This window comes from Stegostoma tigrinum, chromosome 6, assembly GCF_030684315.1.
Source record: "Stegostoma tigrinum isolate sSteTig4 chromosome 6, sSteTig4.hap1, whole genome shotgun sequence".
Lineage (NCBI taxonomy): Eukaryota > Metazoa > Chordata > Chondrichthyes > Orectolobiformes > Stegostomatidae > Stegostoma > Stegostoma tigrinum.
The window spans coordinates 106,759,194-106,772,934 of NC_081359.1; the positions used below are offsets into that span (position 1 = coordinate 106,759,194).

The 13,741-nt window shown below is 44.4% G+C and overlaps 1 protein-coding gene across 3 annotated transcripts in view; it reads left to right on the forward strand.

Moving 5' to 3' along the window:
- The window catches only part of gucy2f (guanylate cyclase 2F, retinal), a 72,957-nt gene that overhangs the window by 14,805 nt on the left and 44,411 nt on the right, over positions 1 to 13,741 (forward strand). For all 3 annotated transcript variants that reach the window (XM_059646834.1, XM_048532100.2, XM_048532102.2), the window contains 3 exons: positions 2,817 to 3,171; positions 10,416 to 10,500; positions 12,988 to 13,084. In XM_059646834.1, the coding sequence (XP_059502817.1) occupies positions 2,817 to 3,171; positions 10,416 to 10,500; positions 12,988 to 13,084 (537 nt within the window). The remainder of the gene's footprint in view (positions 1 to 2,816; positions 3,172 to 10,415; positions 10,501 to 12,987; positions 13,085 to 13,741) is intronic.

The window sequence follows — 13,741 nt, forward strand, 5'->3', positions numbered from 1 at the left end:
ATTTGTATGATATTTTGATCTCTCTGCCTATAAATTCTGTGCCTGTGTGCGTTCCTTCACTTCACCTGATGAAGCAGCACAGCTGTGAAAGCTTGTGATTTCAAATAAACCTGTTGGACTATAATTTGATGTTGTGTGACTTCTGACTTTGTCCATCCCAGTCCAACACCAGAAGCTCCACATGAAAGGGGAATGGAAGAAGATTACAACATAACTTTTAAAAGGTTATTGGATAAATACTTGAAAAGGAAAATAAAATACAGTGCTAAGGGTAAAGGAGGAATGAGACTAAATAGTAACTATACTAAAAGAACTTCCACATGTAAGATGTGCTAAATGGTTGTCTTTTCTGGTGAAAATGTACAGATTAGGAGCAGAAGTAGCCCATTCAGACCATTGAGGTTGTTCCGCCGTTTTATGAAATCATGGCTGATTTATATACAATCCCAATAATCCTCAAACCCCCTGCCTAACAAGAACCTAACCACCTCTGTCTTGAAAATATTCAATAGCACACTTCCACTGCATTCTTAGACAGAGTTCCAATTCCAGTGATTTGGAGCAGAAAGCTAATCAAATGATGTGGCAATAAATTCTTGGGAATTATCTCTGGAAACTTTAGGAAGCAAATCAGCCAGAGCTTGCATTGGCTAGTGATCAACTGAAGTGAAATTGACCTGAGTGGATGTAAATCAGTAGGATCTGTGAAGGCCTCCACAGCTGAACAACCTGCCAACCTTGTTTCAGCTGAGTGTATTTACAGCTGCGGCTGGAAATGACAAGACTATACATTTGATTTGATTTGATTTGTTATTGCCACGTGTACCTAGGTACAGTGAAAAGTTTTGTTCTGTGTGCAGTACAGGCAGATCATGCCAAACAGAGTGTATTGGGGTAACAGAATAAAGCGAGGAGTACAATGTTACGGTTGCAGAGAAGGTGCACAAACATTGAGATCAACATTAAATTTAAAATTTGAGAGGCCCATTCAGAAGTCTAGTAACATTGGGGAAGAAGCTTTTCTTGAATCTATTCCTACGTCGTGTATACAAACTGTTATATCTCCTATCCAATGAAAGAGGGTGGAGGAGAGTATATATAGTCTTTGACCATACTGGTTGCTTTCCCAAGGTAGAGGGAAATATAGACAGGGTCAATGGTTGGAAGGCTGGTTTGCATGATTTGGCTGGGCTGTGCTCATGACTCTGTGCAGTTTCTTGTGATCTGGGGACAAGCAGTTGCCAAACCATGCTGTAATGCATCCAGTCCTGAGGAAAGGTCACTTGAGCTGAAACATTAACTCTGATTTCACTCCACAGATGCTGCCAGAGCTGCTGAGATTTTCTAGCAATTGCTCTTTTTGTATCAATATTAAAAGTTAAACTGTTTGAGTAGGCTGGAAGTCCCTCCCCTGTTGTACTTCATTTATCTTGTTAGGTTATTACAATCCAACAACTTTCATGGACATTTTCTAGCAGCAATCCCTAGGATTCGATTTTGCGACCAATATGAAAGAAACCGGCCTTTTGAGCCTGTTCTGCCATTCAATTAGATCCTGTCTGGTTGATATGTCCACTCAACTTGTGTCATTTCCTACCACATCATTAGTGAGCTAGCCTAATGAAAAGCCCATTGGTCTCAGTCTTGATATCAACAAATGTTCTCAGTCTTTGTAAACTTTTAGAGCACAGATTTTCACAAAAATATAAAACAAAGAAATGTTGATGCTGGAACTTTATAAAAGTTTATAAAATCATGAGGGGCATGGATAGGATGATTAGCCAAGGTCTTGTCCCTGGGGTGGGGCAGTCCAAAACTAGAGGGGCATAGATTTAAGGTGAGAGGGGAAAGATTTAAAAGGGACCTGAGAGGCAACTTTTTCATGCAGAGGGTGGTGCGTGTGTGGAATGAGCTGCCAGAGGAAGTGGTGGAAGCTGGTACAATTACAGCACTTAAAGGGGATCTGGGCTGGTATATGATAGAAAGGGTTGAGAGGTTTATGGGTAAATGCTGGCAAATGGGATTAGATTTATGTAGGATTTTTGAAAGGCATGTAAGATTTGGACCAAGGGGTCTGTTTCCATGCTGTTTATTTCTATGATTCTATGACTTCAAGACTCTTTGTCCTATCAAAAATTAGTTATACATCTTAATTGGATTATCCTTTAATTTTCTATATTTAATGGACTAGAATAAAGTCATAGAGATGTACAGCACAGAAACAGACCCTTTGGTCCAACTCATCCATGCCAACTAGATATCCTGAACTGATCCCATCCCATTTGCCAACTTTTGGCCCATATCCCTCTAAGCCTTTCCTATTCATGTGCCACTTCCTCTGGCAGTTCATTCCATGCACTCACCACTCTCTGCGTGAAAAAGTTTCCCCTTAGGCTCCTTTTAAATAATTCACCTCTCAACTTTCCACGTGACCCAACCCTTTTGGCCTCATTATCCTTCTTACCAACCTTCCACAGTATATTTGGAAGCTTGTAGCCCTGCCTGTTTGTTCAATACACTAACCATTAGAGCACCAAACTTGATCCAAGTAAAGCTGAAGCAGAAGATTAGAGCCAGTTGGTAACACTGTTAGGGAGAAGAGGTGGGGAGATGGTGGTATAGGGGTAATGCTGCCAGGTCCATAATCCAGTGGCTGAAGGCTAACGCTCTGGGGAAATGGGTTCAACCCCCCGCAACATGGTAACTGATGAAATTTAATGCAGCAAACTCAGTGGTTTATTTCAATTCTCCCGTCTTATGGAAGCCATATTGTGGGCTCACCTTTGTGCCTAAATTGTTTGGGTTTCATTCTGCAGGTTTCACCTCTCTTTGGAACAATTTACAATGGCATTTACTTTATCGCCAAAACCATGGAGAATGTTCAGCAAGCTGGGGCCCACATTTCAAGAATGGCTCTTGCCAAATCCACCAGGAATTTAACATTTGCCGGATTTAATCAGCAGATTGGGACCAACGACCGAGGGGAAGGGATAGTGAACTATGTCATCTTGGACACTGATGGGAGAAGTCACCAACTGGTGCCCACCTACACCATCAACATGGCAATGGAAATGATACAAGACAGCAGCAGTGCCATTCACTTCCCTGGGGGCTCACCTCCTGGCGCTGATTCCAGCTGCTGGTTTGATCTAGATGTCACTTGCACAGGAGGTAATCTTTCAAATTCAGTTTGCCTTTCCAAAAAAAGAAAACAGTCACACAATTTGGTCTGGAAGGTGATGACAATGGCTGATTCCATGTATTTAGGATGGTTCACTCTGCTATGGTCCTTCATTAAACATTGGGACAGCACAATGGCTCAATGGTTAGCACCGTTGCCTCACAGCGCTGGGGACGTGCATTTGATTCCACCCTCTGGCAACTGTCTGTGTGGAGTTTGCACATTGTCCCGGCATCTGCATGGGTTTCTTCCGTGTGCTCCAGTTTCCTCCCACAGTCCAAAGATGTGCAGGTTCCATGGCTTGGCCATGCTAAATTGCGCGTCATGTTCAGGGATGTGGAAATTAGGTGGGTTACAGGGGGATGGGTCTGGATGGGATGCTCTGAGAGTCAGTGTGGACTTGTTGGGCCAAAGGGCCTGTTTCCACACTGAGGGATTCTATGGAAAATCAGCACTGACACTGAAGCCTTGGGATTTCCTTTAAGCCTATGATTTTATTTTGATGTAACTGCAAAGTCACACTTGCCATTGAAGATAAACATAATAGATCAACCAAGAGGCTTGGTAAGGTAAATGTACTGGCCACTGTCCTTGAACAATCCCTTCAAGCTAACGTGTCATTTATGGGGAGGCAGTAAAATTCTGGCAAGGTCACTGGACTATCAATCTAGATTATTGAATCCTGGACCCAGGTTTGAATCCCAGCGTGGTAGATAGTGAAATTTGAATCCAATAAAAAGTCTGGAATAAAAAGCTATTCTAAGAATGACTGCTCAGAGATAGTAAGATGCTGGGGTCAGGCATAACACACTGTGGAGCTGGAGGAACACAGCGGGCCAGGCAGCATAAGAGGAGCAGGAAAGTTGACCTTCTGAGGAAGGGTCCCAACCCGAAACGTCAACTTTCCTGCTCCTCTGATGCTGCCTGGCCTGTTGTGTACCTCCAACTCCACACTGCGTATCCTAAGAATGACTGCTGTCAATTTTGTAAATCCCATCTGGTTCATTAATACCAATGAGAAAAAGACATCTTACCTGGTCTGACCTGCATGTGACTCCACAGCGATGTGGCTGAGCATCCCTCACCCACTGGGTAACTAGTAAAGGGAAATAAATGCTGGTCTAGCCAGCTCCATCCACCAGCCAATGAAGCCCACTCTCCATGAATGAGCGAATCCTATGATCCCTCCAAAGGACCAGCAAACCAAGAAAGGAGGCCTCTGACTTACCCTATACCAGCCTTCTGCATGGTGTAGATCTGTTCCCACTGCATCCATGAGATCAGGCCCTTATATAACCAGCAAGTAGCAGGAAGTCCAGTCTAAGGAGGAGACACATCTATTGTGGGGTGGTTGCAACTATGGAAATAACTGGCGCAAATAGAGTCAACAAGGAATTCAGGAGACATGTCTTCACTCAGCCTGGTTAGTTATGTAAAGTCAAGTGCACCAATCATTTCAGTATTGTGTCTACTGGGAAGGCTGAGAGATTGGGAATTCTGTGGTGAGTGACTCACTTCCTAACTATAACACAGCATAGCTTTCTCCATTTGCCTGATGAGAGATGCTCCTAATAGCACTCAAGAAACTCAACGCAGTGATGTTGTGGCAATTTCATTGGACTGGTACTCTAGAAACCCAAGCTAATTCTCTGGGGTCATGGGTTCAAATCCCACTTAAAGCAGCTAGTATGAATAAAAATTCAACGGATAAATCTAGAATCGACAGCGAGATGTGGTGATAACTAGACAATAGGAAAGTGCACCCTTTTTAAAGAATAGGGGAAGAAACATCATGGACTTCAATAAGGCATTTGATAAGGTTCCCCATGGTAGGCTCATTCAGAAGGTCAGGAGGAATGGGATACAGGGGAACGTAGCTGCCTGGATACAGAATTGGCTGGCCAACAAAAGACAGCGAGTGGTAGTAGAAGGAAAATATTCTGCCTGGAAGTCAGTGGTGAGTGGGGTTCCACAGGGCTCTGTCCTTGGGCCTCTACTGTTTGTAATTTTTATTAATGACTTGGATGAGGGGATTGAAGGATGGGTCAGCAAGTTTGCAGACGACACAAAGGTTGGAGGTGTCGTTGACAGTATAGAGGGCTGTTGTAGGCTGCAGCGGGACAGTGACAGGATGCAGAGATGGGCTGAGAGGTGGCAGATGGAGTTCAACCTGGATAAATGCGAGGTGATGCATTTTGGAAGGTCGAATTTGAAAGCTGAGTACAGGATTAAGGATAGGATTCTTGGCAGTGTGGACGAACAGAGGGATCTTGGTGTACAGATACATAGATCCCTTAAAATGGCCACCCAAGTGGACAGGGTTGTCAAGAAAGCATATGGTGTTTTGGCTTTCATTAACAGGGGGATTGAGTTTAAGAGTCGTGAGATCTTGTTGCAGCTCTATAAAACTTTGGTTAGACCGCACTTGGAATACTGCGTCCAGTTCTGGTCGCCCTATTATAGGAAAGATGTGGATGCTTTGGAGAGGGTTCAGAGGAGGTTTACCAGGATGCTGCCTGGACTGGAGGGCTTATCTTATGAAGAGAGGTTGACTGAGCTCGGTCTCTTTTCATTGGAGAAAAGGAGGAGGAGAGGGGACCTAATTGAGGTATACAAGATAATGAGAGGCATAGATAGAGTTGATAGCCAGAGACTATTTCCCAGGGCAGAAATGGCTAGCAGGAGGGGTCATAGTTTTAAGCTGGTTGGAGGAAAGTATAGAGGGGATGTCAGAGGCAGGTTCTTTACACAGAGAGTTGTGAGAGCATGGAATGCATTGCCAGCAGCAGTTGTGAAAGCAAGGTCATTGGGGTCATTTAAGAGACTGCTGGACATGCATATGGTCACAGAAATTTGAGGGTGCATACACGAGGATCAATGGTCAGCACAACATTGTGGGCTGAAGGGCCTGTTCTGTGCTGTACTGTTCTATGTTCTATGTTCTATTCAGGCTAAAGCAGCCTATTTATGATGACCCCAATCCTCCATCAAGCTCAATAATTTTAAAACCTTAACACCTCCTCCCATGTCCTTCACTCACCTGCTCTCTCCCTTGGCCCTGTAATGATATGGGCTGCTTTCAACACAGCTGACCCATTTTCACCCACTTATGGTCACCATTGACAGCTTTTCTTTCGACCTTGGCATCCTATCATCCATCCCTTTGTCTGCCCAACTGTCTTTCTTTTTCTCTCTCTGTCTGGGCTTCACCTGTGCCTGTTCATTCATTCCTTTAACCCCACACCCACCTGTCTTCAACATATATACCACCTTTTCCAGGCTACTATCAGTTCAGAAGAAGGGCCACATTGACTCTGTTTTAATCCATAGATGCTGCCAGGCCCGCCGAGTTTCTCCAGCAATTTCTGTTTTTGTTTCAGAAAGGGCTTAATTGTCTAATTCTTGGAATAGAACATAGAACAGTACAGCACAGTACAGGCCCTTTGGCCCATGATATTGTGTCAACCATTTACCCTCATCCGAAGGTCTATCTAACCTCCACTCCTACCTTACACTATCATCCATACGCCTATCTAATAGCCACTTAAATGCCCCGAATGAAGCTGATGCCACTACCCTCTCCAGCAATGCATTTCACACCCCCACCATTCTCTGAGTAAAGAACCTACCTCTGATGTCTCCCCTATATCTATGTCCACTCACTTTAAAACTATGCCCCCTCTTAATAGCTACCTTCACCCTAAGAAAAAGTCTCTGGCTGTCTACTCTATCTATACCTCTGATCATATTGTACACCTCTGTCAAGTCACCTCTCATCCTTCATTGTTCTCAAGAGAAAAGCCCTAGCTCTCTCAGCCTTTCCTCGTAAGCCTATCCCTCCATTCCATGAAACATCCTGGTAAATCTCCTCTGCATCTTTTCTAACGCTTCCACATCTTTCCTGTAATAGGTGGTTTGACTTATGAGGAGAGGTTAGACAGGCTAGTATTGTACGTGTTGGAGGTTAGTAGAGTAATAGACAACGTAATTAAAAGATATAAGAGGAAGCAAGGGCTTGACCTGGTAGATGCTTCCTCTTCTGGGAGAATTGAGGGTCACTGCCCATTTAAAAGAGATGTGAAGAGAGATTTATTTTGACAGAGGATCCCGAGTCTTTGAAACTCTCTTCCTCAAAAGGCAGCGGAAGCAATGTTTGAATACTTTTCAGGCAGTGGAAGATAGGTTCTTGTTAAGCAAGGGAAGTAGATGAGCAAGTGGAATTATCAGATCAGGCATGGTTTTGCTCACTGGAGGAATAAGCTTGAGGGACCAATTAGAATATTCCCGTTCTTAAGTTATGCTTGGCTGTTTGTAATTGTTTCCCAAACCTTTTAGAACATTCCTGTTAAAGAACAATGCAAGAAATACATGAGAGGTACGATGGCCACAATATACTCTCACCTTGGGACCACCAAATTTAGTTAACAGTATTCAAACCCCATGCAATTAAAAAATGGATATTTACTTAAATTAGAATAACTTGCAGCACCATAAGCAGAGACCGAGGTGAGTCGGATTAATTGGTAGCGTTTCCAAGATTGGCTGAAAGGTCATCTTCTGCTTCAGTGCTATATGATTTTACAATGTGCTGGCTTGGCTTCAAACAGAGGAGTTGGGGAACTCTGAGAGGAAAGCAATGGAAGAGAGAAGCAGAAATTCAAAATCCTTGGATGGATGTATTGTTGAGATTCCTTGGATACATAACAGTAAAGCTGAGAACAAGTGGAGGTGTTCTGAACTTGTGCAGGAGCAGACAGAGGCAGAAAGCAGACTCTTGTCCATAACCCTGATTCATCATTTATTGGGCATCCCAGTGCATTAGACTCTGGGCTCATGAAGACAGTCATTTCTTCTCAGTTTCATCTCATGTCCTTTGGGTAATGTGCCACCCTTATCCCATCTGGCCTTCTTAAGAGTCATAGAGTCATACAGCACAGAAATAGACTCTTCCACCCAACTAATCCACACTAACTACATTCCCAAACTAAACTAGCCTGACCTGTCTGTGCTTGACCTGCAAACTCTTCCTATTCATGAACTTAACCAAAGGTCTTTTAAATGTTGGAACTGTACCCACATCCACCACTTTCTCTGGCAGCTCATTCCACACACAAACCATTCACTGCATAAAAAAAATTGCCCTTTGTCTTTTTTAAACCTTTCTCCTGTCACCTTAAAAATATGACCCCTAGTTTTGAAATCCCCCAACCAGGGAAAAGACCCTAATCATTCACCCTATCCATGCCCCTGATGATTTATAAAGGTCACCCCTCAACGTCTTGTGCTTCAGTGAATAAAGTCCTGGCCTTGTGAATTCTAGTCCAACAGCAGTGTGGTTGACTCATTGCTGCCTGTCCAAATGGCCCAGGCTAGCCACTCAGCTCAAGGTCAGTTCGGGATGGGCGATTAATGCTGCCTTTTCCAGCAATGTCCGATGTCTTGTCTTTCTCTATGCTGAGCGTTCAGTGTGCTGGGTCAAGCCTTTGCGTGCCTCCTGACTGATTGTCGCCTCTGAGTTAAAAGGCCATGGGTTCAAGTCCCAGCCCTTAGACCTGAGCCACGAAATCCCGGCTGGAGCATCCGGTGGGGTACTGAGGGAATGCCCCACTGTCAGAGGGGCTGCTGTTTGGATGAGGGATTAATCAGAAGTTGCATAGGATCCAATAGCAGTTGCTTGATAAAGAGCGGGTGGTTCTCTCCATTCTCCAATATTTATCCATCAACCGATATCACTAGGATGGATTATTGGTCATTTATCACAGTTCGAGATGTCCAAGCATGCTGATGCCACAGTGCATCAGAGATTACAATTCAAAAAACTCTAGCACTGAAGCACTTTAAGGTGTTCTGAGCTGGTGAAAGGCTTCACAAGTTCTTCTTAATTGGTAGGAGTAACTGGAAGGCAAAGTACTGGGCTAATGGTAAGATTCTTGACAGTGTAGACGAGCAGAAAGATCTCGGTGTTCATGTACACAGATCCTTGAAAGTTGCCACCCAGGTTGACAGGGCTGTTAAGAAGGCATACAGTGTTTTAGCTTTTATTAATAGAGGGATCGAGTTCCGGAACCAAGTGATTATGGTGAAGCTGTGCAAAACTCTGGTGCGGCCGCACTTGGAGTATTGCGTACAGTTCTGGTCACCGCATTATAAGAAGGATGTGGAAGCTTTGGAAAGGGTGCAGAGGAGATTTACTAGGATGTTGCCTGGTATGGAGGGAAGGTCTTACGAGGAAAGGCTGAGGGACTTGAGGCTGTTTTCATTAGAGAGAAGAAGGTTGAGAGGTGACTTAATTGAGACATATAAAATAATCAGAGGGTTAAATAGGGTGGATAGGAGAGCCTTTTTCCTAGGATGGTGACGGCGAGAACAAGGGGCCATAGCTTTAAATTGAGGGGAGAAAGATATAGGACAGATGTCAGAGGTAGTTTCTTTACTCAGAGAGTAGTAAGGGAATGGAACGCTTTGCCTGCAACGGTAGTAGATTCGCCAACTTTAGGTACATTTAAGTCATCATTGGACAAGCATATGGACGTACATGGAATAGTGTAGATTAGATGGGCTTCAGATTGGTATGACAGGTCGGCACAACATCGAGGGCCGAAGGGCCTGTACTGTGCTGTAATGTTCTATCTATCTTCTATCTACCTGATAGTTCTCGTTTCACCTTGTCATGGTGGCCACACATAATAGACTGAGCCCTTTCACCTTAATTAACCCCCAAAGAGAAGAGCCCATTTCCATAGAATCCCTAGGGCATGGAAGCAGGCCATTTGGCCCATCAAGTCCACACCAACCCTCTGAACAGCATCCCACCTTGCACCACCCACCACCCACTCTCTGTACGCCTGTATAATGGCTTACTCACTAACCTGTTCAACTGTGGCAAATAAGCGCAGCCAATCCATCCAACCTGCACTTTGTTGGACTGCGGGAGGAAACTAGAGCACCCAGAGGAAACCCCAGCAGAGAGGCTGTAAACTCCACACAGACAGTCGCCTGAGGCTGGAATTGAACCCAGGTCCCTGGTGCTATGATGTGGCAGTGCTAATACCGAGAGACCATGCTGCCCACAAGTTTTGTTTACGCATTGACTTGAAAGTCACTCTGAGTGTAGAGGAATCAGTGTTAGATGTGCCAGTGATGAAGCCTACATGGTGAATTAGTGGCCCTGCCCTGGAATAATAATTTTATGTGCATTAATGATCACCATAACCTATCTCTCCTCTCTCTCCAGGTATTGAGTTAACAGCCGTCATACTAGCTTTTGGGTTAATCTGTGCTCTTGCATTATGTGGGCTTGGTCTCACCTACATCATCAGGTATGATATTTTCAACATTTTTAGCATTGGCTTGATATAAAATTATGAAGGGACTAGCTAAGATAGAAGTGGGGATTTGGGGTGGGGGGGGGGGGGGGGCGTTGTTTTCATTGAAACTAGACCCAAGGAGCATAGCCTCAAAATAACTGGGAGCAGGTTTAGGACTGAGTTGAGGAGAAACGTCTTCACCCAAAGGGCTGTGAATCTGTGGAATTCCCTGTCCAGTGAAGCAGGTGAGGCTTAGTCGTTGAATGTTTTTAGGCAAAGATATGTAGATTTTTGAACAGTAAAAGGACTTAAGGGTTACAGTGAGTTGTTAGGTAAGTGGAACTGAGTCCACGAGAAGATCAACCATGATCTTATTGAATGGCAGAGTCGGCTGGACAGGCCAGATCCCTGCTCCTGCTCCTATTTCTTATGGTCTTCATGAGCTTACTCACGGCAGAGTCAGGGGCAGTAGCTTTTTAATTTTACCCTTGTTCTAGAGATTCCAAAACATCCAAAAAGTTCAATTAGGAGAGGAGTAGACCACTCAGCCCTTCTAGACTGTTCAGTCATTCATAAGGTTATGACAGGTCTGATTACTCCACATTCCCACCTACCCATGACTGCCTTTCATCCTCTGGTTTATCAGTAATCTATCTCCCATGGCCCTGAAAATATTCAAAGACTCTGCTTCCTCTACCTTTTGAGAAAGAGAGTTCTAAAGACTCATAACCCTCTCCTGTCCTCCGAGGAGACTGAGGGAGAGCAATTATCGAGATGTATAAAATTTTGAGGGGGCAGAGGTAGGGTAGAGGGGAAGAAATGTTACCCTGTGGTGCAGGGATCAATGACCAGGGGGTCATAGATTTAAGGTGAGGGGGGCAGGAGGTTTAAAGGAGATGTGAGGAAAATTCTTTTCACCCAGAGGCTGGTGGGAACCTGGAACTCACACCTGTCAGGTTAGGAAAGGCAGAAACCTTTATCACAGTTAAAGATGTATGCAGATGTGCACTTGCGATGCTAAGGCTTACAAGGCTATGGGCCAAGTGCTGGAAAATGGAATTAGAATTGATAGGTGCCTGTTTTTGGCAGGTGTGGACATGGTGGGCTGAAGAGCTTTTTCCTGGGATGTAGACCACTATAACTTTATGACTTTGCGAGAGAAAAGAATGTCCTCATCTCTTTCTCAAGTGTACAACTCCCTATTTTGAAACAGCGACCTCTAGTTTTGGATTTTCCCACAAGACCATAAGAAATTGGAGCAGGAACAGGTCATTGGGCCCCTCGTGCCTGCTCTGCCATCCAATAGGATCATGGCTGAGAGGAAACATCCTTTCTACATGTACCCTGCCAGGTCCCCTCAGGAGTTTAGGTGATTCAACTGTCACCTCTCACTCTAAACTTAAACAATCTTTCCTCCTAAGGTACCCCACCCATTCCAGGGATTAGTGTAGGAAACTTACTTTGAATTGCATCCAATGCTTATACATCCTTCCTTCAACAAGGAGTCCAGTACTGTACACATTACTCAAGATGAGGTTCAGCACCTCGAATTATGGCTTTCTGATTTCTCGTTCCTCAGGACAGAAGGGATATGAGGAACTATCACAGAATCCACAGTAATCATAGAATACCTATAGCGTAGAAGCAGGCCATTCAGCCTATCCAAGTCCACACTGACCCTCTGAAGAGCATCCCACCCTGACCCACCCTATTGCTGTAGTCCTGCATTTCCCGTGGCCAATCCACCTATCCTGCATATCCCTGGACACTATAGGCAATGTAGCATGGCCAATCCACCTAGCCTGCACATCTTTGGACTGTGGGAGGAAACTGGAGCACCCGGAGGAAACTCACACTGACATGGGGAGAACATGCAAACTCCACACAGACAGTTGCCTGAGGGTGGGATTGAACCTGGGTTCCTGGTGCTGTGAGACAGCAGTGCTTAACACTGGGCCACTGTGCCACCCCGATGTGTCTGTATGATATGGTCTATTTGCCAGATATTTATCCATTTACTTAATCTATCTATGTATCATTTTGTCGCCTTCTTAAGGCCTCATCACAACTTACTTTCCTCCACCTCTTTGTGTCTTCAGTGAATTTCTCACTAATACCTGCTGTCCCTTCAATTAAGTCGTTTACACAAATCATAAAAAAATTGAATTAATGGCACTGATCACTGTGGATCACCACTTGTTACATTTTTAACATCTTGAAAATGACCCAATTACTCTCCATACCCTGCTAGCCAGCCCATCTTCCACCCATATCAATACGCAATGAGCTTTAATTTTCTGCGATAATCTTTGGTGTAGCACCTTATTGATGCCTTCTGGAAATATATTTATAAGTATTGTACATCCACAGGTTTCCCTCTTATTCATGACATAAGATACTTCCTCAAAGAGCTACAAAAAATTGGTTCAACATGATATTCCTTTCACAAAGCCAAGGCTTGCCGTCTAGTAATAAAGACTGATACTATTCTCACTTCAGGCACCGAATCCAGATGATACAGATGGTGAAAGGGCCGAACAAGATCATAATGACCCTCGAAGATCTCACTTTCATCAATCCACAACTCAGTAAGAAGGTTAGTGCACCTGTTTATGTCTGTAACTGCTGGCACTGCTTTGCATTACTGTGTGAGAAAGATTATGATCATAGCTGTCCATTAAATGGAAACAGGCCGTTCGGCCCACGTGTGGTCAATGCCTGTGCTTGTACTCCACACGTTTGGTATGTTAGAGGGTGAATACAACCATTGGGATGAACAAATTCAACTCTTGTTTACTTTTTTGAATGGATAAAAATCACAGACAATCATTTTCTGGTACATTCTCCACGGTAATGCCTTGACCAATCAGATTCAACTTGCCAACCAACTCACACCCATCTCTCACGTAGTGTACATTGATAATGGGAACTGCAGATGCTGGAGAATTCAAGATAATAAAGTGTGAGGCTGGATGAACACAGCAGGCCAAGCAGCATCTCAGGAGCACAAAAGCTGACGTTTCGGGCCTAGACCCTTCATCAGAGAGGGGGATGGGGTGAGGGTTCTGGAATAAATAGGGAGAGAGGGGGAGGCAGACCGAAGATGGAGAGAAAAGAAAATAGGTGGAGAGGAGAGTATAGGTGGGGAGGTAGGGAGGGGATAGGTCAGCCCAGGGAAGACGGACAGGTCAAGGAGGAGGGATGAGGTAGTAGGTAGGAAATGGAGGTGTGGCTTGGGGTGGGAGGAAGGGAT